This window comes from Pezoporus occidentalis, unplaced genomic scaffold (genome assembly GCF_034315485.1).
Source record: "Pezoporus occidentalis ecotype Australia unplaced genomic scaffold, CSIRO_AGI_Poc_V1 ctg213, whole genome shotgun sequence".
In the NCBI taxonomy this organism is placed as follows: domain Eukaryota; kingdom Metazoa; phylum Chordata; class Aves; order Psittaciformes; family Psittacidae; genus Pezoporus; species Pezoporus occidentalis.
The window spans coordinates 2,793,357-2,817,566 of NW_026913997.1; the positions used below are offsets into that span (position 1 = coordinate 2,793,357).

At 43.3% G+C, this 24,210-nt stretch overlaps 2 protein-coding genes and 1 long non-coding RNA gene across 6 annotated transcripts in view; 2 read left to right on the forward strand and 1 right to left on the reverse strand.

Annotated features, from left to right (window-relative positions):
- The window catches only part of BMPR2 (bone morphogenetic protein receptor type 2), a 110,113-nt gene extending 102,741 nt beyond the window's left edge, over positions 1–7,372 (forward strand). The window contains exon 13 of one of the 3 annotated variants that reach the window (XM_062619775.1): positions 8–7,372. In XM_062619775.1, the coding sequence (XP_062475759.1) occupies positions 8–258 (251 nt within the window). In that variant the 3' untranslated portion in view covers positions 259–7,372. The remainder of the gene's footprint in view (positions 1–7) is intronic. The other 2 variants (XM_062619776.1, XM_062619777.1) reach the window with 2 other exon arrangements.
- Positions 6,755–17,283, reverse strand: LOC134164231 (uncharacterized). 2 transcript variants are annotated; one of them, XR_009965056.1, is made up of 3 exons: positions 17,143–17,283; positions 12,765–12,866; positions 6,755–8,442 (listed from the first exon to the last, which is right to left on the reverse strand). It is a non-coding gene; the product is annotated as an uncharacterized LOC134164231 (long non-coding RNA). The 2 variants fall into 2 exon arrangements; XR_009965055.1 differs by lacking the exon at positions 17,143–17,283 and having other exon boundaries at positions 12,765–13,384.
- Positions 17,284–17,646: 363 nt separating this feature from the next.
- FAM117B (family with sequence similarity 117 member B) overlaps positions 17,647–24,210 on the forward strand; it is a 31,981-nt gene continuing 25,417 nt past the window's right edge. The window contains exon 1 of the mRNA XM_062619772.1: positions 17,647–18,387. Coding sequence (XP_062475756.1) covers positions 17,769–18,387 — 619 coding nt within the window. The 5' untranslated portion in view covers positions 17,647–17,768. The remainder of the gene's footprint in view (positions 18,388–24,210) is intronic.

Genomic DNA, 24,210 nt, shown 5'->3' on the forward strand with positions numbered 1-24,210 from the left:
CCTTCAGTAGGCGACTCCTCGCAGGACGGCAAATCAGGCTCAGGAGAAAAGATCAAGAAACGTGTGAAAACTCCATACTCCCTGAAGCGGTGGCGTCCTTCCACGTGGGTCATCTCCACCGAGCCGCTGCACTGCGAGGTCAACAACAACGGCAGCGACCAGGCTGTCCACTCCAAATCCAGCACTGCCGTTTACCTTGCAGAAGGAGGCGCTGCCACCACAATGGTGTCTAAGGACGCAGGGGTGAACTGCCTGTGAAATACTTCAAAAGCCGGCAAATGACCTTTTTTTTGCATTATTTGAAACAACCATGCGGAAGACATTTTAATAAACTGCTTTCTCCTCCTGTCAGCAGCCCCCTCCCAAGGACTCGCTTTAAATAGATTTCAGCTATGCAGAAAATTTTTAGCTTATGCTTCCATATAATTTTTTTTTGGTTGTTGTTTTTATTTTTTTGGAACATTTTTGCACTTTTGATTTCGCCTTGCTCGAGTTCAGTCTGTCTGTCCCGACCACGGAATATATATATGTGTGTATCAAATGTGGTCACAAAATATTTTTTTAAGAAAAAAAGTAACAAAAAAAAGTATTGCTGATAATCAGTTTGGACCAGTTTCTTACGGTCACTAAGATCCGAAGCAGACTATAAGACAGGTTTGACTGCAGTGGTGTCTTGTTTAACCATGTTTTGATTTCTGTGCACAAGCTAGTCTGTATATTTCTATGTTACAAGTGTATTCTTTTTTGAACCCCCTGTTTTTCTTGTGTCATGTTGAAATGTGCAATAGTCTATAGTTCACAGTATGCTTTATTGAAGAGTGTGTTTCTAAAACTGCCACATGTTCCCCTTTTTGTATTTGTTCATTTTTCCCTGACAGCTGAGCAGTCGGCCGGTCATGACAGTGAACTTTGCACACCGTAGCCAGCCTGAAGCAGCTGGCTGTATCACATTGTGCTCTGAGGTGACAATGCATGAATTTTCCCCAACTTAAAAGGGCTTTTAAAAAGAAACAAAAGAAGAAAAATCTGAGCTCAGTACTATACCTTCAATCCTTCCAGGTCAAAATGTGTTCCCTTTATAGTAGTAGGTGCCAGCCTGTGAAGTTCTGAATAACAAAACTTTGAACAAATGTAAGGAAACTGTCAGCCGTTTTTTCCATTTTATCTTGTGTGCAGTTTCACCCCCTGTGTTTATGTAAAACCTGATTTTGATCACTGAAAAATACCTTGTATTCAGAAATCTTAGTAACTCATACCGAAAAGCTCTGGTGAAGGCAGGTTGTGAGTGGATGATGTATTTTGTTTACAAAGAGGAAAAATCATGACTCCTATTTGGCACAAAACCATTCTGTGGTGAGTCACAAATCTTTCCTCATTTACCTCCTTACAGACACTCTGGGGTAAAATCAGCCCCATTACTTAAGCAGGTAGGTGCAACCTAATTGACTGTTGTTGCTGAGTTGAGTTAAACTTGTCCTCCCTTCCAAGTTCTTAGAACCCCCAATTCATCTTCTTAAAATGTATTGCACGCTTTTAGAGCTCATGGTTCTGAGCTTTTGCGAGGGAGGCTTGGTGTTTCTTCCCTCTGCTTAGACCCTTCTTTCAGCTGTATGCACATCGATTTTTAGGTGTCAGTGAACATGAATGTAAAATCTATTGAGGTAAATTGTTCTTCCACCATCTCAAGTAAATCTTACCCCTTTTTCAGAATTATTGTTTTCAGTCTCTTCTAACAGAAATTTAATTTCCTCATTGGTCAGGACTTCCTTCCACCTGAGAAATATTCTTTCTGATAGAGAACATTTCAGTAAGAACTACTTTGATGAAAAAGACGTAACACATGTCAGTCTTTGGTACTGAGTGAAGTTTTACCACTTGATCTGAAAACCGATGCTGTTCAAAGAAAGAAAATCTATTCAGTCAGCCTGCCAAAGTCCTGTGGCAGGATACTGGCAGCAAACAATTGCCTCCCCCAGCCTGTCACCTTTCAGCTGACTGAAACAGATGCTCTGTGCTTTCAAGCTCATTTGTTTCCTTGCTGTTACATTATTTTTTCCCCGGAGGTAAACTTTGCCAGCCTTGTTCTTCTATATCTGATGATACAACAAGCATAATATATGCCTCGATATATCTGATTCTTGCTGTTTCCCAAAATCCTTTGTTTATGCTTGATTGCTATGATTTTCTCTTGTAATGTTTCTTAGATGCTCCTAGATATCTCCAAGAGATAACTATAAATCCGTACTTCGATTAAGTGTAGCTGTAGAAATACAAGCCATGAGACACATTATGGGCTCCCTATGCTCCTGAAACACCAGTTCAAGTAGTACCTTTCATCTCTGAAGCGTAATGCTGTTATCCATCTGTATAAATACAGAGTCCTATCTCCCCTCTTCAAAAATCCAGCCTTTCTCTGCTTTTACTTTTAATTCATTCCCTGGCTCCCCATCTGCTGCAATCTCGCATCCCAGATGTTGAAAACCTGCCAGTTGCTCAGCTGGGCTTCAAGACCTGAATCACGATTTTTGGCATTCTGTTCAGAATGCTGGCTTTGGTTTTCTTCTCTTTGGCCTTCTTTGAGTCTCCGGTTGAAGTATGGTATGTTGTTCTGTGATGATCATTGTATCATGCATATTGAAGATTCTTCATTCCTTTCCCAATGACTTTTTGCTTTGCCTTGCATGTATCATCCATCAGCATTTCAGAATGTGGGCCGAGAAGCATATTTAGTACACTTAGCTAATTTGCAACACTCTGAGGGAGAAAAGTGATTTTTCTCTGACTACTACTTCATTTTGCTAAGACAGATCTGCACCAGTCTTCTTCTAGCCTTCCTTTTCAGGCCCATCCTTTGTAAGAAATCCAGCTTTATGCTTGATGCAATCAAAGTAATTTTAATACCAGATGAAAATGTTCTGCAGTTTTCCCTTGAACACTCTTAAAGCAAACATAATAGTTTTTATTCCTTTATCTATTTCTGTCACTTGTTGGAGGGTCTCTGGGATGAATTATAAGTAGTAAAAAGTATTGACTTTGTAATCTACCATGGATAAATATAATCTGTAACATGATAGAAATATGTATTTTATCACAAAATACAAAACTGAGAAAAACTACTTTTAAAGGTCAGTCAAAACAAGCTCTTAAGTAGGTACCAAAATACTGTGATTCTGCACAGCTAGACGAGATCAGATTAGCAGTTTGGTTTTAATGCTTAATATAGTAATGCCCTTTTTTTTGTGCTCACAGCACATAATCCACAGATACTTTCTCTGTCAATTAAATGATATTGAATTGTATCTCATGTCATGAGGACTCATCCTTAACCAAACAAAATACATGTAAGAGAGACTTCTTCAGACCAGACACATGAATAGTTGATAAATGTAATCAGGGGAGATGAAATATGTTTTATTTCTTTGTGGTTTTGTTTTTTTTGGTTTTGTTTTTAAGAGAAATGGATAATGATGAAAGTTGATAATTTTCTATCAATTTCTCATGTATATTGCAGACAAGATAAATATAGCAAAATGAAAATAGAACGATAGTGTAAATACTTATGAATTGTGCCACTGTCAAATAGGCAACAGTAGAATATTTGCTATGGTAATTTATAATGTATAATTCAAGTAAAATGTTAGAGCAAACATTTGTGATGTTTGTATATATAAGCCAAAATCTTACTGGTTTTAGGAAACGATGTGCTAGTAGAAGCCAGAAGAGTTATTAGGTTAATGCATTGTCTCTTTTTCTGTTTCCTATAGTAGAGATCCTCATCAACATAACATGGTTTCTAGAATGTGAATTCTAACCATTTGAACAGACATGCCTCATAGTCAGATTTATTTTCTTCTAAAATTGATGTTTGTAAGTCAGACTGTCTGTCACACTTTCCCTGAATTCCCTTATAATGCTCCACGGCTTCATGTGCTAAGCAATTCTTACTAACAATGCCTCTCTTGAAAATCCAAGATTAAATTGCACAGCTAAAAGGAGTTCCTAATTTAAAAAACAGTTGATATTGTCATCTTTAGAATATTCTCAGAAACAAAGAACATTTCTGGTTTGCTTTTTTACTGCTGTTTGTTTGTCTTGATTCCATATAAAATCACCTCATTTTCAGATGCAACACAGTTTTATTATTTTCAATGCAGCAGGGACAAAAGAAACCCAAACCAAACAACAGAAACCCCCACCTTATAAATGCATTTAGAAAGTATGTATCTTCCCACCTGTCAACCTTCTCTAAAAGAAATCTTTAATATTACCTGCCTCAGAAAGAAGTATAAGGAAGTTCTGTATATGTATGGAATAGATGATTGGGCCAAATTTAGTACTAATGAATTGTTACTTAAAAATCTATGCGTATACATTGTATATGCCATCGTTTCAGTGTTTGGTGCATTCTGCTCCAATATTCCTTTTTTACATCTTAAAAAAAATAGTCTGCTAATATAATATTGCTACATCTATGTTCAGATTTCAGGAAAATATTCAGAAATTCATGGAGATTATGGATTATGGAAAGTTCAAGCCTAATTAGGGAGAATTTAAAAATTCACATATTTAGTCAACACAGGAGAAATCAGTTTTGCTGTAGTTTTTACTTGTATAAAAATAATGGCAGTTCCCATTGTAGAAGCAGGCTGGTTTTAAGTCATAAAAGCTATAACTGCTGAGCACAGTAGCATACACATGACCTGATATCTAATTGGAAAATTGGGGGCATCTTATCAAAGAAAAGTGAAACAGGCCTGATTAACCTATGACAGTTGGATCATAGACTGGACAGCTTAGTATTCTGCATAAATCTGAATTACTTGAATTTTTCTCTTTAGTCTCCCACTATCCATATTAACAGGTAAATATATTGACCTCCTTGTTTAAATGTTCTTACTACATTTTGTTTGACTTTAAGCCTTTCTTCAGTGAAAAAGCTATACATACTGCAGTTGCAACCAAATACATATTTTTAATGTAAACTCTGTATGTATTTAGATGCATATATATGCTGTGCATAAATTCCAGGATCAAGTTCTGAGTTACAGCATCAGATGGTAGCATTGGGAACAAGTATAATATTCTTTTTTGTGTGCCATTTTTTAATTGCCTTTAGTGCATCAGAGTAAAATTGGGCTCAGAGTATGACGTAGAGTCCAGTGGTGCAAGATCTCCAGTGACAAATCATTGATGGTTTAGGTGGAATGGATTTATGAGAGAGAGATGGGAATGCACATGACAAACTTTATCTGAAGCTGAGTAATTTAAGGTACCTCTCTTAGAGATCAAAGGGTAACCCAAAATTCTTAATACATGCTCATTTTTACGAGTTTTTTTTAATGTAGTAGCAATAGTTATGTGTGGTTGCCATTTAAACATAGTATTTTAGTCCAATAAACCCAATTACATTTTAGGCTTCTATATTGTCATATAAAACTGTAGCTGTAGAAACGCATCACTTTTTTGATATCCCCCCCGCCCCCAGAGGTTCAATTTTGATGTGAAGTAGTAACAAGTCAGGTTTCTCATTTTGAGGTTTCTTCTGTACTGACTAAACTGGTAGCAGAGCTTCTGCTTCCGCAGAAGGCACATTCAGGCACTCCATTGAATCACAATGGGAGTTATGTTTGGCACAAGTGTAGCTGAGGAACTCGACATCTAGGTTCCTGGCACTTGAGCTGAGCGCTGTTGAAATCAAAGAGGAGGCTGCCATTGACTGCTGGCAGTGGTTTTAAGAATATCTTCTGAGGATTAGCCCTGGGAAAGCTGAAGTGGAATATGGGACCACATGGGTGATGTTTTGAGGGGAATAAGCTGATGCATGGGCTCAGGCTGGGTCAGTACCAGTGTGGCTGTGATTCTTGTCAAGAAGGGGAACTGCACCAGTGGGAGTGGAAGGATTCAAGGTAAACCCTTATCTACACCAAAGCCCTTTAATATTGATCCGGGCTTCATGCAGGTCTGATTTGGTGACTGCTGCGGTGCGTTACTCGTCTGAATTACTTTTTATGGCCATTCCTATTTATTTCACTGTGGTTTAATATACATATGTGCATAATAAGCAGGAACTAGTGAGAGTTACGTTAACTTATAATGTAATTGTCAGATATTTTAAAAAGCCTGTTGATGAGAAGTAGTGTAAATCTGCAAGTCATTCAGTTGGTTAACTTCAATGCAAAAATCATGTTTCAACAGACACAGTAACTCACAAGTAAGGAAGGACTTCTTCCACGTTCTTGTAGGCTTCTGCAGATAGATTACAGGAGCATACATCCATCAGGGGCATAGTATCTTGCCTGGTGGCTATTTTAAAGCAGAAATAATTAGCCTTTATAACTTCCTTGTTCCAAGGTCTCCCAAAAGTAGCCCAATTTTTGTAGCCCATTCACTTGTTTTTAAGACAGAGCGGAAATGTGAGGTTTATTTGTAGAGCACTTGATTCACTTTTTTTGTGCTTCAGAACTGTATCATGAAGTATCACACTTCAGTCTTGTTTCTTCAAAAGGAAATGTTTCTGTAAAACATCACAAGGACAAGGAAACAGAGACAAGTCCAACTTAGAGCTGACTTTCCTTTGTCACTTTTGTATTTCCTGACTGGTGACTCTTCTCTCTCCTTCACACTGTTGAAATGTATTTAAAATGGTTTGTATGTAATGTTTCTTGTCTGCTTTTTGTCTCTAGAGGAAGGTGTGCTCTATTCACACTTATATAAGCTGGAATCATATTTTACAGTTGCTGTTGATTATTCCCCCCCCCCCAGATGCAGTATAAGAGGAAAATGAACATGGCAAAGACTGATTTCTAGGGTTTGGTCTTCTGTAAAAGCTGAAATAAGGAGATGTAAAACTGCCATTTTCCTTGTGAAAGACTGTAAAGAGAGCATTACTTTCTGAGCGAGCTTTTCTGGAGAAGAGGGGGAGAAACCCTAGAATGCAGAGTCTCATCAGAACCCTTTTGTTAACGGGTATTTTTGGTTTTCTCTCAAATGGCTGAGAAAATACCATGTATGAATTTATAAATAATTGCTTTCAGTTACTTCTTTTGTATAAGCTGCCCAATACCCTTGCTATGCTGTATAAGTTGTGTTTCATGGAACAGTGTGAGTATGAAATAAAAAAAAGCTAATTTTGGGGTTTTAAATCGTCTGTGGATGCCACTATGAAAGCTGACATTGTTAAAGCCACTACAGAGTTTTCTATGAATACTTGTAAGAATTGCTTTGTTATATATAAACCTAAATAAAGAGATTGTATTGATACAGAGACATTGGATAAGAACATTTAAAAGGCTATTCTTTAGGTCTAAAAGAAAAGGCTTGCTGTAAAATGGTGCATTATTCCATTTATTAAAGATCATATTAATGACAAAAAGCACGTTCTTTTGTGGGTTTTTCGTGGTATTATCTGTTACAGAAATGCTGTCAGGAAGGGGAGGAAAGCCCCTGGTTGCAGCTGTGTTTTGTTGGTTAAGGATAAGGAACTGCTTCATTACCAAGGGCTGAATAGGACTTTGGGACACCTTTGGCATGTGACAGATCACACACTGCTTTGTGGTCGGAAACTAGTGTGAAATAATTAGGGCTTGTTGCTACATTAATGCAGTGCCTCTGACTGCTTTTTTACCCATTTTCTCCAGTCAGCCAGTTAAGTTGCTTGTTACTGGCACCTAAATGCAGTGTGGTAGGTGTTTCAAAGCAGCAGGCCATCCATGGCCTCTTGTCTGTCATACATTGTCTGCTAAGTGTTTAAATGCAGAAAAACAAAAGGAAGAAGAAAACTAAGAAAGAAAACAGGAGGAAAAGGCATTAAAGTAAATACTTTTTCACTTTTGGTTGGGTTGCACTTGGATTTACGGCAACCCAGCATGTGGAAGGACACAGCAGGCAACAACCTTTGCAGGTGGAATGAGGATTAAAATAGCAACCCGTGTCCTTCCCACACAAACTATTGCAGTCTTTTCCTTCCCCATGAGGAGACAACGTCACAGCGTTCTTCCAAGTAGGAGCTTCCTCAGCCCAGAGTTGGTGTCCCATCCAACACAACTAGAAGAGATGTAGGTCCACCTGCAAATTCCCCCCCCTGACCCAGGAGCTTGCCTGCTCTGCCCGCCGGAAGGTAAGGTGCTGGGAACAGACAGGCCTTTTCTCCACTGCAGCCTCTTTTGTTTTGCTTCCTGGTGTTTTCCAGTGAAGAGTTCTTCCTCTAGGTTCCCTTCTTCCAGTCATGCCTGTGGGGAGCTTCAAGGTGAGTCATTAACTGGAATCACCCCCATACAAACGGTAGATGTGCTGTACCTGTACACAGGTGATGCTGTTCATTTGATCCCATCTTTCTCATCTCCTGTGTGACCACTGGTAAGTGTGAGGGAGTTAGCGTTCCATGGTCTGATTGGCGCTAAGGCAGGCAGCAGGATGCTGAGGCTTTAGAGCATGGATGCTTATCTATGTGAAGAACAGAGGGAAATGAATACAAAATGGCCCTGGGAACTATCACCCCCACTCACTTAAGTTACCTTCCCTTTCCAAACAGCACCAAGCACTGTACTGTGGGACCCCACCGGTTCCAGCGCTTTCCATTATGCACAGATTGGCTGGACATATCCTGCATCTCAGTTGCTTCATGGTTTGTATCTCCTCCTTTCTTTATTCCTGTTAATTTATTTTCTATATGAATACTGATGATTTTTAAATAAGAAAGTGGTGCGATTGTTAGACCTCTGTGGCCAAAGAACTACCTCCAAAATTCAAAGAAAGAAGGGAGACAGAATGTGGATCTTCATTTCTTGCTGGCATTAATAAGGAGGAAGCAACAAACTGAGGCAGTGTCTGGTTGAGCATCTGCCTGTATGGTGAATCACCTTAGCCCCAAGAATGAATCTGGCTACAGGGAAGGAACACGACAAGCCTCCCTTCCCCTGTAAGCAGGAGGCAGACTCCATGCTCCAGGGTGGATCTGCAGCTACTTTGGGGGTTTCTGGATTGGAGCTCAGGACAGTTACTGAGAAGGAGCCAGTCCCTCCCTGACAGAGAGCTCTGCGCTGACGTGCAGTGGTTTGCTGTTGGCTCAAGATGGCTGAGCAACACGAGCTCACAGGAAAAGAGACACTGGGTAGCCAGGTCTGATTCCCTACACGTGGGGCTTTAAGGATGGGCCTACAAAGCTCTTTGTATCCAGAGATCTCAGTGATCCCGGTGGGAGCCAGAGACCTTTGAAGTCCTCCCAGGAACAGCTCCAAGGAAGTCAGGTTTCCCACAAGGTTGTAGCCAGGGACACCAGGAGTGCTGGGAGCCACAGGAAGCTCTCGTTTCCCTGTGGCACAACAGGCCCATTCATTTCCTGCTGCCCTGCCCTGTGCAGCAGCTCTGCCTCTGGAGCAGGGGAGAAGGTGGCGGCAGTGCTGCAGCAGGTCAGGGAGGAATGCTGACCCCATCAACACAAGAGCAACAGGGAGCTGTGCCCATTCCACCTTCACCAGCGCCCAGGGTGGAGGGGCTGCTGCTGCCAAGGAAGCTGAGAAGGAACTGGGGGGGCAGCCCTGACTAAAGAGGTAGATGTGTCCCCCACCCAGCAAGAGCAGCCAAGTTCTGCCCTGCCCAGCAGATGTGGCTGAGTTGTGTCCTCAGGGCATCTGGGAAGCCTTGACTCAGCTCTGCATTAACACAGTGTTACTGGTGAGCTTTACCGATGTACTTTGTACCGGGTGCGTGAGCTACTCAGGCGTAAGAAACGGTCTCCTCATAGAGTTCCCTGTGTGACCTCATATTCTCACCTCAGCCAGCTCTCTCCTGCAGAAATAACAGCCACTTGTATTCGGCTTTCGCTTTGCTAATGGGAAATGAAAGTAAAACAACAATAATTATATTCCCCTTTGTTCCAGAGCAGTGATGCAGCTGCAGAACGCACTTTGTAGAACACAGCCACGTCAGTCTTCCATTTGTTTCCATTCAGGGCTTTTTCCCCCATTTACTTCTTGCTAATTCTGATGTTATGGAAATTCTCCACGTGCAGGAGATTATAGACATCTGCTCCCTGCCATGACCCAAAGCACATTCTGTTGGGTAAGGAGGTTAATTTTCCGCAGACAGGAAAACCCGGCTATACCAAAACGTTTCAATCTGTATAAATTCATCTCTTCGTGTTAGTCTGAAAGGTTGTAATTGTCCACCCAACAGGGAGCAGAAATGTTTTGATTCCTAGAATTTAAATGGCACACTCGGGTCTTCTGCTTTTATGCCAGGGGATCCTCTTCTTTCAGCTCCCAGCACCACAGGAGAAGTCTGTGGGAAATCCACAAGTGGTGATCTGAGCTGAAGTCATGCTGTGGGGATCACTCATGCCCCTTTTACAAAGACAGCAAATAATGCTGCCTGAGGACAGCTGGGCTGTGCAAGATGATGTAAGGAAAGCACGTTGGTATTTCCTATGCAGCATCTGAGCAAATGGCATTTCTAGATGGGGCTTGCATGGGCACTGGGAAAAAGGTAAGGATGCAAATACTGAGAAAGGTTGGAAATGCACGATCCAGGCACATTTTGATTCCTGATGGGAAGGACGGGAGTTTCCCAAGGCCTTCTGTCACATTGCAAGCACCTTTTGAGAATGAGGATGTACACCCACTACAGAGCAGGCATGGTTTGGGCATGATGGGCAGCGTCTCAAATGCATGAGGTGGATTTGAGGGAAGAGGAAAGATCATGGATGAAGGGTAGGGATATTTGTTTCAGGCATCAGCAACACAGTAGGACCCAGTACTTGTCTTTGGCCTGATTTCTTTGTTGCTCCTGTAGGGCATTGTGATAAAGAGGGTACAGAGGTGGTACAGCTCATTTTACTGGTGCCGCTGCTTGCATCAGACCTGCAAGCAGCTCCTGAGAATGGTACGGGCTTTTTTGCTTTCCCCTTTCATTTAGTGCAGCCTTTGTTTGTGAGAAGTTTGTGCCATAGATGATCGCATTTCCCAGTCAGAATGACCAGAAATATGGTTTCCATAAGGTACTTTTATGCACATGGAACTGTGTGCATAAGAAGTGAGGTTAGTTTGTGCTCTGTTCCTGGTTTTGTTCCTGATGGTTGTTAGCCTGTATTTTTTTTTTGCAGTGACTGGCATTTTACCAGCCTGCTGTAATGCATTTATATATTTTAATTATATATAATTATACCTGTTTTCCCAATTTTTTTCTCCCCTTCCCCATCTACCTCTCCCTTCCCCTTTCTTCTTATTGGAAAGGCACCAATCGAGCCCTGCAGATATGTTGTAACGAGTAGCTTCTTGCACCTCCGTGTCTCTGGATCGGTGAAAAAGTCAGATCTGACACAAATCACTGTGGCAGGTTGGAGGTCTGACTCTAGCATGTGAGGTCAGTGTTGCTGCTGCACACATTCCTTTCCCTGGTGCAGCCAAGGTGTGTACAGGTGGCCAGAGAACCTCCTGAAGGAGGGAGGCCTTACTGGATCTCCACTGAGGTGGAAAGAATTCACTGGGAACCTGCATTTCTGTTGCTATTCCAGGAGGTTTCTTGCAGGACCATTAAAAACTCTGAATCAGGCCTCAGAAACAGCCGGCTTAAAAACACTCTTAAGCAGGATAATTTTATTTGTTGTTTGCTTCTGGAAAACCAGAATGCAACTAAATCATGTGTTTGAGCTTCCCCCTGTGATCATGAGTGGTAGAAATGTGTTTTTAAGACATGGGCAAGCGGAAGATCCGATGTGCTTACATGAGCTATGAACTGAGACTGAAAGTGAAACGCGAAGCCTTTGAGCCAAACAGAAGCAAGCAGCAGTAACAGAAGGGCTTGACGTGAGCACTGTGTTAACCCTAGCAGAGCACCCAGCCACAGGAGGTACCCACAGGTTCTCCTGTTGCAGACCAGCAGTGGCCAACAAGCTGCAGGCTTGGGAAGCCTTTCCCTATTGCACTTTGGGGTCCAAGGATAAGAGACAACCTGCAGGCTCACCACTGTACCAGCCATGACTGCTGGAGGTGTTTGCATGCCTCTGCTGAGCAGTGTGAGCCTGACACCCTGCCTGAGCATTGTGTGAGGCCTGGGCTGCTAACAGAAGTAAGGCTTGGGGCTTTGCCCAGCTTTGCTTTCCTCATCTCAGAGATGATATCCACTCTTGCAGTGATGGCTCTCCAGCTATCCTGGAGGCAGAGTAAGCTGAATACCAGATGCAATGCATGAGGACAGGATGAGACAAACTGATGTCTGGTTGAGATGTAACCAAACTAGTTAAGAGCTCCCTTGGCACCCATGGCTGAATGCAACAAGGATTCAGAACACTGCTTGATCAGTTCTAAGTGGATGATTTCCCAAATCAGAGAATCCCGTGCTCCCACTTCATCACACGCCCTGCTAAAGTTAATTAGTTTAACTCCAGGGCTAGTACATGTACGTGGAGAGAAAAGCAAAATCATTTTGTCACTGCTTCTCAGTAGCCATTGTGCTCACGGCCATTGGAATGGCCATGAATAAGCCATGCCAATATACTTCTCACAATCTCTTTAGCTTTTCTAAATGTTATAAAAATAAACGAAAGCAGAACAAGATTTTAGGCCTGAATCAGAATGAGCAAACCCTCTTCTTTCCTTTCTTAGGTGAAAAGTATCTACAGTTCTGTGCCTATTCATCACACATACAGGATGTTTATCATCCTGCAATATGGCCATAAAATCCACGTCATTATTGAAATTGATAATGTCAATAACTGAAATAAATCTTTTACAGCATATAATTCCATGTGACTCTATGATTATACTTACAGGACAGAAATTGTTCTGGTGGCTTGTAGGAGCATTCAGTGTTCAATGCTTGTAAATCAAGAGCTTCCTTCCATAGTTCGAACACGTTCTTCTGCTCTGAGACTAGGAATACAGAAATACGTTACATCTCTATACACAGCAAAAATAAAGACAAACCTCTGTATTACATTTGCAAGCTCTGGAAATATGACCTAAAAATATAAGGTTTTGGAAGATAATCTCAAAGAAAAATTGCTTGCTTCATAAAAGGAAGGGAAGTTTTATTGTTGGAGGGAGGAATTGCATGCAAATTATCATCCAGCATCTTTCTTGCAGGATACCTTAGGGAGACTAAACTGTGTCTTGTTTCAATGAACTCAGCCACCTCTCTCAATGTTACCAAACCCACGGATTTAGAAACATGACGGACAACATGGCTTTTCTGCTGCTCTTCCCTCAGCAGGACCCAGTAACAGCTGCAGTCACTCTCATTTGATGAACCACGCATGACTCCAGTTGCCCCTCTCCTTCAGTAGCTGGACACTCACAAGGTTATTGCTTAGTGTTGCTGCTGTCATTTAACCTGTGTTCAGAAAACTGGTCTGTGTATGTGGGAAAACAGAATCACAGAATAGTTAGGTTGGAAAGGACCTTAAGATCATCAAGTTCCAACCCCCCTGCCATGGGCAGGGATGCCTCATGTCACACGTAGGTGATTTTAGCATTGTCTTTTAAAGAAATTAACCTTGTACTTCCCCTAGGTAATTCTGTTCACCATGAACACATGCTGGAAACATCTCTCAAGCCTGCAGGTAAGTGTTGCATTGAGGAACTGTGCTGGTTTGTCAGAAATGTGTTATCTTAACGCCACTGAGGCACGGAAGCCTCAGGATGTTATTTATATGACAACTTCTCTCAAAGATTGTGCTTCATAAAATGCAGCAGGAGCGCATTTTGCTTCAAGTTGTCTTTTGCTTATCACATGTAGTTTGATTTATGGCCAAGGTCCCATCTGTTGTTTTTTATTGTTTTAATCTTAATACCTTATTTCAATCTGCTTGCCTGCTCAAATCCCACCAGATATTCTGGAATATTAACTGGGATCTTACAGGTTTTGTGTGAAGCAAATTCCTTTATATTTGTCCTATTTCTCACATGTCTCCCGTTGATGTTGAACACCCCCATAAACAAGCAAAACAAACTCTCTCTGCAGGGGAGAGATAAGAAATGCGATGAAATATCCTGGGGCATAATCTAATGTTTAGATTAGACTCCCAGAATCTCTATAGTCTTTCAACCTTCAGTGTTGCGTGCAACAACTGCAGGTAAAAAAAAAAACAAAACAATTTGGGGCAGTAAACTGCTTCTTTACATGTGCTGCTTTGCATTGGTTTAATTTTGGAATAAGACATGAATACATTTGAAGCTACGTGGATCACAGTCATTTTCCATCAGATTTGCTATTATCACCATCACTTTTAACAGCACGTTTTCATATGTATTACTGTGAGCAGTGAGCGGTTCTACTCATTAACTTCCAATGCTTTAGTACAACAAAACTCCATGAGTATTTGTTGGTTTGATATCCATACAGTGGGATGTGGGCCTGTGAACTTGGCTAAACCTCTTCAAGCTTGTTTTTCTGCTTTTCATTCAGGGTCACTATTTTGACCACTTCCCTGACTTGTTTACATCCCTGTTTTCAGCAGGTTGCACATTTATTCATGCAGCTCTGTGTGGTTTGCTCCGTGTGGTTTATCAGTCAGCCTTTGAGTGCACTCTTGATGTGCTTCTAGTATTTGGATTTATTTGTTTGTATCCTCAGCTTTTACTACACACCGTATTTTAGGAAAGAACCAATCCCTTGCATGTAAGGGGACATCTGCAGTTCCTAATCTCCCAACAAGGACTATGTTACAAAGCAGTACATTTCGGCAGGCCCTGGTTTAGGTGCTGAGTGCCTCCAGGTCAGTGGGAGGTGGGAATGCTCATCACCTCCTGTGGTGGCACTTCAGCGTAGTAGGTGAGCACACCAGTGACTGTGCAGCTCCCGTGGGCCAATGGAGCTGAAGATGCAGAGACAGATCCTGACTGTAGGAAATGTGTTGTTCAGAGTTGGCCTGGACAGTGTTTGGCAAAGTCTGAAGGTAATAAGGAACGTGACAGCTCAAACAAAACCCAGAGCTTGGGAGGTGTGAATTACAAGGAGAGTCTGGGGGGGATCTGGATCCAAGTTATTTGGGACTGGGGTTTTGGTTTAGGTTTATTTGGGGTTTGGGGGTTTGGCTTTTTTTTAAGTAAAAAGTTTCAAAACCATTTTCAAGTAACTCATAATCCTCCTTTGGTTGTCTCCATTATTTCTGTAAGGTGTAGGAGTAAGATCTTGTTGTAACACATTTGTAACAGTTTAAACAAATTAACGTATGAAGTACATTAGGTCTGAGTACATGACTTTACACGTTGAACTTTCACGTCTAGAGCAGTATATGTAAATGCTTTGCTTTTTATTGTCATAACAACTGTGTGGAGCAGTGCCATTTTTGCAGTGTGACAATAATGTGGGAAGTACTATAATTGTCACAGATATCTTCTGCATTCAAAGTCGTGACTTTGCTCCATAACATGCATCATGCAAATAAACCTGAATCAAGACCTTTCATTTTTGGCCTCTTCAAAACAGTAACAGGAATCAGAATGCGTTCGGAATATTTAATGCCATAAACATATATTTATGGCACACTGCTTCCAAACAGCCACAGTTTTTCTGGGGAGGATAAACTGTCCAAGGGATGAAAGCCTGCTGAGCAATTGCACTGGCCCTGGCAGCGGGTGCTGTCAGAGCAGGAGGAACTGCAGAGAGGATTGCATCTTCTGCTCTCCACTGGGAATTGCAGCAATGCTACAGAGGTTAGCCTGCTGTAGGATAACTGTGTGCAGTCCTGGGCTGCTGTCATGGTGTAACCCAGCAGGCAGCTGAGCAGCACACAGCCACTCGTTCAGTCACACCCCACACCCCCCCCCCCCAGTGGGGTGGGGAGACAAACAGAAGGGGGAAAAAGTAAAATCTGTGGGGTGAGATCAAGGCAGCCTAATAGGATGTAAAAGGAAGGGGAAATACTAGTAATAATACTAACAACTACTAAAATTATGCACAAGCTTGCTCACCACCTGCTGACTGGTGCCCACCCAGTTCCCAAGAAGCAGACTGTCCCAGGTCACCTGATAGAGTGCTTACCTCTATCCTATACCAGCCTATAATTTGGAATATGCATTCTCAAAAACTCCACCTAAGAAAGCTTGTGTTTCCGTTTTGCTAATTGGTAGAGAGGGAGTGACCAAATCCCTTCGCCTCCATTGCTGACAGTAGGTAGCCCATGCTGTTTTCTGCCTCTCAGTCATTCCTGGTGAGCAGAGCACTCTCCCAGGTATTTCATTAGTCAAGTGGGCTATCTGGGATTTTGATGCTTTGCCACATTGTACCCCCAGTGCTTGTGATGGCTCCAAGGATGTGGCGCTACGTGTGTAATTTATAAGGGAATTTAAGTAAATTGCACACTTAAGAAAGGGCTACAGTAATGATATGCCGGACTTCTGGTGCCTTCCCTTGACATCACCACCTTCAGGGGCAGCCCAAGGTCACTCTCAAGTCTGGGCACAGCCTCTTGTAGCCAGTTGTGGTTGACCCGTCCTGCTATGCTACAGGCCCTATTACTACTATTTAGAGTACCTGTGGGCAAGCATAAAATGCACCCATTCTGTTCTTTTTTTTTGCCAGTTTGGTTTCTCACAAAAGGCTCTTGACTCTGACAAGAGCTTTAACCTTCAAGGCCTGAGGCAGGCCCATGTGCAGGCATCCTTCAGAAGTGCACATACATAGTCTTGCTTTTCAGGCTTGTTAAACGTGTGAGCCACCAGGCCGGAGCTCTTCAAAGGGGAAGCTGGGGCTTTTTAAGCGAAGCAGACTTCAATCAGAAACAGCGAAGGAGAAAAGAGGAGAGAAAAAAACCAACCCCAGGCGTAACCAAGCTGAAGAAAGAACACTATGTAATTCGTTTGTATCATAGCAATGGTATTCAATTGCAACATGCAACTCACAGAGCGATATTGAAAAAGAATGTAAGTTCGGTACCTCAGAACAGGCATTTGCAACACAGAGACAGGATTTATGGACTTCTTCGTGTCTTGGAGGTGCCAAAGTGTATCTACCTTGTATCTAAATAACCCAAACACGTAACTCAAGCCTGCTTCACGCGTGTGTTCCCTTCCCTAGGGTATAAATCAGGTTAAGAGGATGTCATAGTTAGCAAGTGTTCTGAAGAGATTGCAGTGAAGACGCGCCTAATCTAACGGAGAAAGAGTAAACGCAGCAGCTGAGGGGAGAAGTCTGCCTGGATATTACCCGTGCATCCGCTGCCATCATCAGTCACGCTAAGCCGGTGGCAAGGCGATTGGACGAGCCGCTGCTGAGCCCTCGTCCTCTCCTGCCGGGCGTTCAGAGATAACAGCGATCCGGCACCCCTGTTATAACGCAGCCCCGGGACGGGCCCGCCGCCACCCCCCACGTCCCCTCAGCCGAGAGCTCCCTGGTCCCCGCGCGCGCGCGACCCCTCGCTCCTCGCGGCGGCACGTGCCCAGGGCAGCGCGCGGCCCCGCCGGCAGCCACGCGCGCGCGGGTGTGTGTGTGCGTGTGTGTCTTTAAGCGCTGCCCCTCCCCTTCCCTCCCGGCGCAGGCTCCGCCACTCAGGAGCGCCCTCCGCAGCCAATGGGCGCGCCGTATCTGCGCGAGCCGAGAGGCGGCGCGCCCAATGGGAGGGCGCAGGGGGCGGCCGGGGCACTATTGTTGATGAGGCGAGCGGAGGCTCCGGAGGCAGCGCGGGTGTCCCCGGGCTGGGGGACGGCAGCGAGGACGGGTCGGGGTCGCGATCGCCGCTACCTGAGGCGTTGGACCCTCGCGAGGAGCTGCCCGCGCCCGGCGCCCTTCCGTGCCAGCGACGCTCTTCCGCGAGCCCCGGCTCCCAGCGGACGATGTCCCACCAGCGCGTGAGGCGCAGCGGCTCCCCTACCCCGGCCGCCTCCCTGGCGGGAGGAGGCGCGGCGGCGGCGGGCGGCGGAGCCGGAGCGAGCAGCCGCCTCCAGCCCATGCGGGCCACGGTGCCCTTCCAGCTCAAGCAGCAGCAGCAGCAGCAACAGCAGCAACATGGCAGCCCCACGAGGAGCGGCGGCGCGAGCGCCCCGGGCGGGGGTCTCCCACGCGCGGCGCCGGCCTCGCGCAGCATCAGCCCCACGCGCGCGGCGCCCACCGGCGGCGGCGGGCGCGGCGGCCCCGCCATGGCCACGCAGACACCGGGGGGAGGGGGCGGCGGCGCCGCCTCAGCCACCGCCGCCGCCGCCGCCTCCTCCTCGCGGGGCAGCCCCACGCGGGCCGGCGGAGCGCGGGGGAGCCCCCCGCGGCCGCATCACCTCCCGCCGCCACCTCCCCCGCCGCCGCCGCTGGGCTGCGGGCTCTCACCGTGCTCCTCTCCCGTGCCTCCGCTGCCCGAGGGCAGCGCTGCAGCGGCGGGCAGGGTCCGGCACCGGCGGCACTCGCCGGAGCAAGGCAGGAGCTCCCCGGAGAGGAAGAGCCCCAGCTCCCCCGTCTGCAAAGGTGAGCGCTGCCGCCGGCCAGGCCGCGCCGCGCACCTGCTGCCGCCCGGCGTTACTGATGGGGAGCGGACCCGTACCTGAGGGGAGTGGGGGGAGGGTGCACGGCCAGACCGCTACGGGGTTGCGGGAGCGGCTGCAGCGGGCGCTCCCCGGGCGGCTCGGCGTGGCCGGGTTCAGGGAGCCCTTTGCGGGCTGCTAGGGCTGGGATCGGCGGCGCCCTCCGCTCCTGCTGTCGGGAGGGGAGGTAGGGACACGGGGGCCGTGCCCAGGCTTGCGCCTGTTCCGATCCTTCTGTGGCTGGCGGCGGCACTTGCGGAGTGTGTATGCATTGAAGGGCTTGTTGCTTTTGTCGCTGCTTCCTGGTTGTTAGAAGACGGACGAAGAAAGCCAAGCGTGCCGTGTGGGGGAGTTACGGCTATTGCTGTAGCCCTTCTGCAAGTACTGCCGAAGGTTTCCGGATGAGAGAGGGTCAGCGGTGTGGATGTGCATCGGGTACTTCGGTACAAGCTTAAGGTGTATTTGGTGTTTGGGGGCTTTTGTGAAGCCTTCGCATCTTCATCCTTTTCTGCGCATCTTGTCCCAGATGGTGTGTGATTTCGATCCAGTGCCCGCAAGCTTGTGATTAGTAAGCCAGTAGCATTGTAGGCATTGCACACAGATGCAGGAAAAAAGTGCTCGTTATCTCTCAGTAGTTACTTTCAACATGAACCCTGTAGAAGGATGTGTGAACTTAAGTGATGACAAGCTTGTGCTACATCAAGGGTAGAAAATAGTGTGGGGAATGGCATGCATTTTGTAGCGAACTGTGTTTTTAATGGTATTGAGCAATTAAAACGTACTTAGTGGGAATGCTGAAATGTAAGTAACGTTTGGCTTCTGGTTGAGGATAAAAGAGGCTTACGTATGTCTTTGTTCTTCTTGGGATAAAAGTTTACTCAAAAACGCTTGAGTGAAGGTTTGTGTTCGTATCCTCAAATCTGGAAAAATCTGTGACTTCTGAGATGCCAAAGGTTATAGCTGCTCTTTTATAAAATTGGATGTGATAACTTGCTCAATGAAGTTGACCAATATACAGAAATGTATATGCAGAAATATAGGACCAACATGATTCCCTTCAACACTTCCGTTTCTCCTAATGTTGCTCACCCTTCTAGAATAATGATTATAACCAGATTTCCACCATGTCGGCTTTCTTTCTTTTTTTGTTCTATCCTGGCTCTTGAAGAATGATGCTGCCCAATTAAGACAGTCATAATCAATTGGAATAGTACATAGCACTTAAGCTAATGTCTGTGTAACTTAATTCTTATCTTTTTTTTTTTAAATTCAGACATACCCCTTCAAGATTACCATATGACTGCTTGCTTGCAGTATAAGAAAGTGGTGTCACAAAGGTGTTTATGTTCTGAATTAGATTTTCTGCTTTCTGGATAAGAGTAACATGGCTTTTTTAAAGGTTATATTCCAAGCCTTTGGATTGAGGAATGTGTGTATCCTTTGTTTGAGATTCTTGTTAATCAGTAATCTGAAAGACTTTATACACATAACACAATCCTGTCTTCCTGTGATTTGCCCAAGATGCAGTCTCCTGGCCTGGAGAATGAGGAACAGGATGGCTAGCCTTGAAATTGAAACCTGTTTGTAAAGGCATGTGCCAACCACTTAGGGTGGAAAAATTGCACTGTCTTCAGATCATTGTGTAGAAGTCTCTTGAAACCATGCTACCTTCCTTATTGGATCTAAGCATTCCCTTGTAGAATCAAGTCACTTGGTTACTGTGTTAAAGTAACTACTAGCTTTTTACCAGGTGTATGAAAACAGAATTGCTTTCTGAACAGTACTTGTAATGGCCCAGAATGCAAATTAAACCTGTTTAATATTGCTTAGCGTTTGTCTTGTGTAGTCCAGTACTTGATAGAGACTGAATTAACTTCAGTTTTTTTCTTCACCTAGGTAAGAAAACTTACTGGTAGCTGAGAACATGCTAGTTGCTAATGAGGCTACGGTTGTGAAGCCATGCAGGGCACTTCAGGGTATCAGTCAGAATCTACTGCAGAATAACTTGGGTTTTCCTGTTTCTTGTTTTCAGATGATGATGGCTTTTTTTCATTTCTGCAGCTGCAGCCATAGTTGTTTTTTGTTTGGTTTTTTTTTAGATTAAAATAAACCTTGAGGTTAGACAAATGATAGCTGTTTCTGAACTGCAGTACTGGTTCTGTAAGTTTAGACTCCATGTTTTCCAGATTTTCTTTCCTTGAAATAGTTGAATAATTTTGAACGTAGTTTTCATCAATGTACTTAACACTACTTGACACAAGTTGAGAACCCCAACTTGTGAATTTACAAATGTGACTTAATATCTTGGTGTGGAGTTTTCTTGGGGTGTGTTTTTTTTTTTTGTTGGGTTTGTGTGGGGTTTTCCCAGTTTGTTTTCTGAAGTGAATTGCAGTTGAATGTTGGACATACCTAATTTTCCATTGATGATGACGTAATTACAAACTGAAGATTCCATGGTACAATTTCTAAATTTCTGGGCTTTTCTTGCTGCTTCCCTCCTAAATATGGCTAAGAGCCTAGGTTTTCCGGCTACCCAGTTTTCATCTTTTACTTTCCCTCCCTGCTGTCTCTAGCACTTATTTCACAGACTCCAGCTTCATGTTCAAGTGCTCTGTCCTTTCCATCACTGATATGGCCTCGTTTCTACTGTGTGAGGTCTGTCCTGCAATCTCCAGTTTTGGTTCAGTTTTCACATATGCCTCTTTATGCATATGTAATGCCACCCCTGTTAGAGGATATTGATTTGATCTACTAGTAGATTGTTGCAAAATGAGATAAATATGTAAGCTGTACCTTTATTGTTGTTTTTGTCTTGGTTTATTTACCAAGTAAAGATCAAATGTGATCTTGTTATTTGTGTTCTTATATAAAACATCCTCTTGGAAGAGTTCAGCTGTTCAGTTCCAAAAAATGTTATAATGCACCAGGCTGTGTAAACAAGAAGGTCCAGACCAGAGCCATAGCAGTTGTTTATTGACCCTTTCAGGTGCCTTGAGACTGTGAAAGATTTCTCTGCTGGGTGTTGAACGTTCTGGTATATTCCTGTTCACTGAATTGAACACTTAAACTCACTCTGAAAATTAAGGAGAAAATCAGTTTTATCTGGAACTACTTTAGCCTTTAAAGTAATATTAAAGTCTACTTGTGTGAAAGGAAATGATGACAATTGTTACAACGGTATATTGGAAAGCCTGGAAGAGTTCAGATGTGAACCTCTCCTTGGGGTAGGGAAAAAGAATGGAGCTCTATTATACTCTTAAATTTCACTGTAGATTTTTTTTTTTATTTGAAGAATTTGATGATTGACACAGTAATAGCTGCAGTCCTGTCAACATTAATTACCAAGGTTTTTCAGTAGTTATTAAAGATGATACTGTAGGATAAGAGAGCACAGGCTTTGTGTACCATTACATGCCTGCTTTGCTTACCTAAGCTGTTTCACAAATGGTAGGTGTAAAGAAAGTGAATTCAGTTTTGCAGCATCACACTTTTAAGTTTCTTGTGGCCAACACTTCAGGGGAGTTTATTTGGATTAAAAGTGTTTTCATTCACTAGAATTAAATAACTTGAACATCTTGGGCTTTCTGGGGTTTGGTTTTGTAAACCAACATTGATTCTCCTACCGTGGGATCATTTTGAATTACTAGAATAAAAGTGTGAGTGGTTCTTTTACGTTAATGTGAAGATAACAGCTAACATTGTCTTCCAAAGGGAATATACACAGTTGTGCCGTTTGTCTGTGCTCAGTACTATCCAAGACTGTTGAGTAGTTTCAAGGAAATATAAAAACTAGGTGAAGCCCCTGATATCAGTTGTGTTTGTATGAGTTTTTGGGAAAAGACAGCTGTGTATGGGAATGATCCCATGAATGTCATTTCTGTAGAAAAAGGTGACCAAAACAGAACAGAAAGTTCAGCCTATGCCTGGAGTTCAGAGAAGCTAGTTGGGTCTCACTGTTTCTCACTTTCTTGGATATCCTGCATAAAAAATGTAAATCAGAAATCAGTCAGGGAGTTTTGTGAGGTCGGTTGTGTCCTATGCTTTTTCAGTGGCTCTTTCTGCTGCTTGCTAGTTTTGTTTTTTTTTTTTTTATGTTGTGTGTTAAAATATTTCTACAGCGTTTTTATTTTCCGTTCTCAAAACTTCTATTTCAAATACAGTAGACCTGTAAGATTAATCTTCAAGATACACTTCAGCTGCAATCCTTATTTTGCAGGTCTAACAGCAGTTCTGAACTTTTCCTGAAAAACGGAAAGGTCACTTTTCAGTGTTTTGTGTTTTAGGACTTTCTTATGTGTGATGTCTTCCCATTTTTTATTTACCCTTCCTTTCCTTTATGTATAGCAACTTTCTCCTGTGGGGCATCCGATTCAAAGGTATGTGTTCTCACACTGTGATTTCCAGTTGTAGTTGTAGGACTTGTATGTTAAGACCTGCCTAAGTCAGTGCTTTCTTTCTTGCCCTTCAGTTATTTCTTTCTTTCTTATCCTTCAGATAGTTACTCATAAGCATCTGTATTTGTTCCGGTTTGCTCTTCAGCCACATTGTTAGGCTGCCTTAGCTTAAATTGCCTTTGAAGATGCCTGACTTGACAACTGCAGTACTTGTGTGTGATACCAGTTTACCTGTAGCAACCTCAGTTGGTCGGTTGTACTGCAGTGACTCTTTAAGACATGGTAACTTGGCTGTTACGGGCTTGGTTGGTTTGTATTGTGTATTTTCTGTTTATGTTTTGTGTTGTTGTTTTGTTTTGTTTAAAGCTGGATTGCAGTAAGACTCTGTTTCTGAATAGACTTAGAGTAGTGGCGGATGTATAGGAGGGTTGATATTTATCACAAATATTGGTTTAAAGAGATAATCAGGCCAATTAAAACAGATCTAATATTCAAGAAGCATCTATTTGATGAAACAGCTCCATTGTTTTTCATCAGCCACAGCTGTTGTAACTGTTATCTCTATGGAGGCAGATCTCTTGTTATGTAGGTCACATCAAGGAAAAATAGCAGCTGAACGCTTGCTTCAAGTATTGTGGAGGAAAGTGCAATGAAAACATTGTGTATGTTCCCATTGAAAATTTCCTCTTGAAAGAGCAAGAGAAATTATGTAGTAGACTTTTTCACAGTTTGTATTAAGACATGTTGTGAAGGTGGAAGAATAAGTAAAAACATACCCGAAGTAGTTTGAAAACAGAATTCCTTGAAGGAATTTTTAAGTCAGAATAAAGAGAGAATACTTGCAGGCTTTGTGCCTTGAAATGAGCAGCTTCCCTTGAACTTAAATAGTAAACAGGCTCTTCAGTTTTCATTCTGTCTGTTTGCCCAGCAAAATATTGTTTCCACTTCTTTTTTTTTTTGTGTGTGTGTGTGGAGGAGGGGAGAGGGTGATAGTTTCTCCTGCTTCAGTTTTGAAGCTGTCTGCTGCAGTGCCTTTGCAGATAATGTGACTATGTACACTTCCTGATTTTGTAATTTTCTTTTTTCACATCCCTTCTGTTTCCCCTTGGTAAAAAGAGAGAAGCTTCTTAAAGATGGAGAATAATAATTCAGAAGAAACACTAATAGGGAGAGTATGGCAGCTATTTCTGAGACAAATAACATGTGTGATATAACTTTGAAAGCAAGTGTAATTTTTAAGGAATGACATCTTGATATAGACAGAAATCTTCTGGTGCACACAGATCCTTCAGTGTACTGGATGGTGCTAGTAGTAGTAGTTAAGGAATTTCTTAAGAGCATGGGAATTTATAAACTGCGCTTTGCTGCTATTC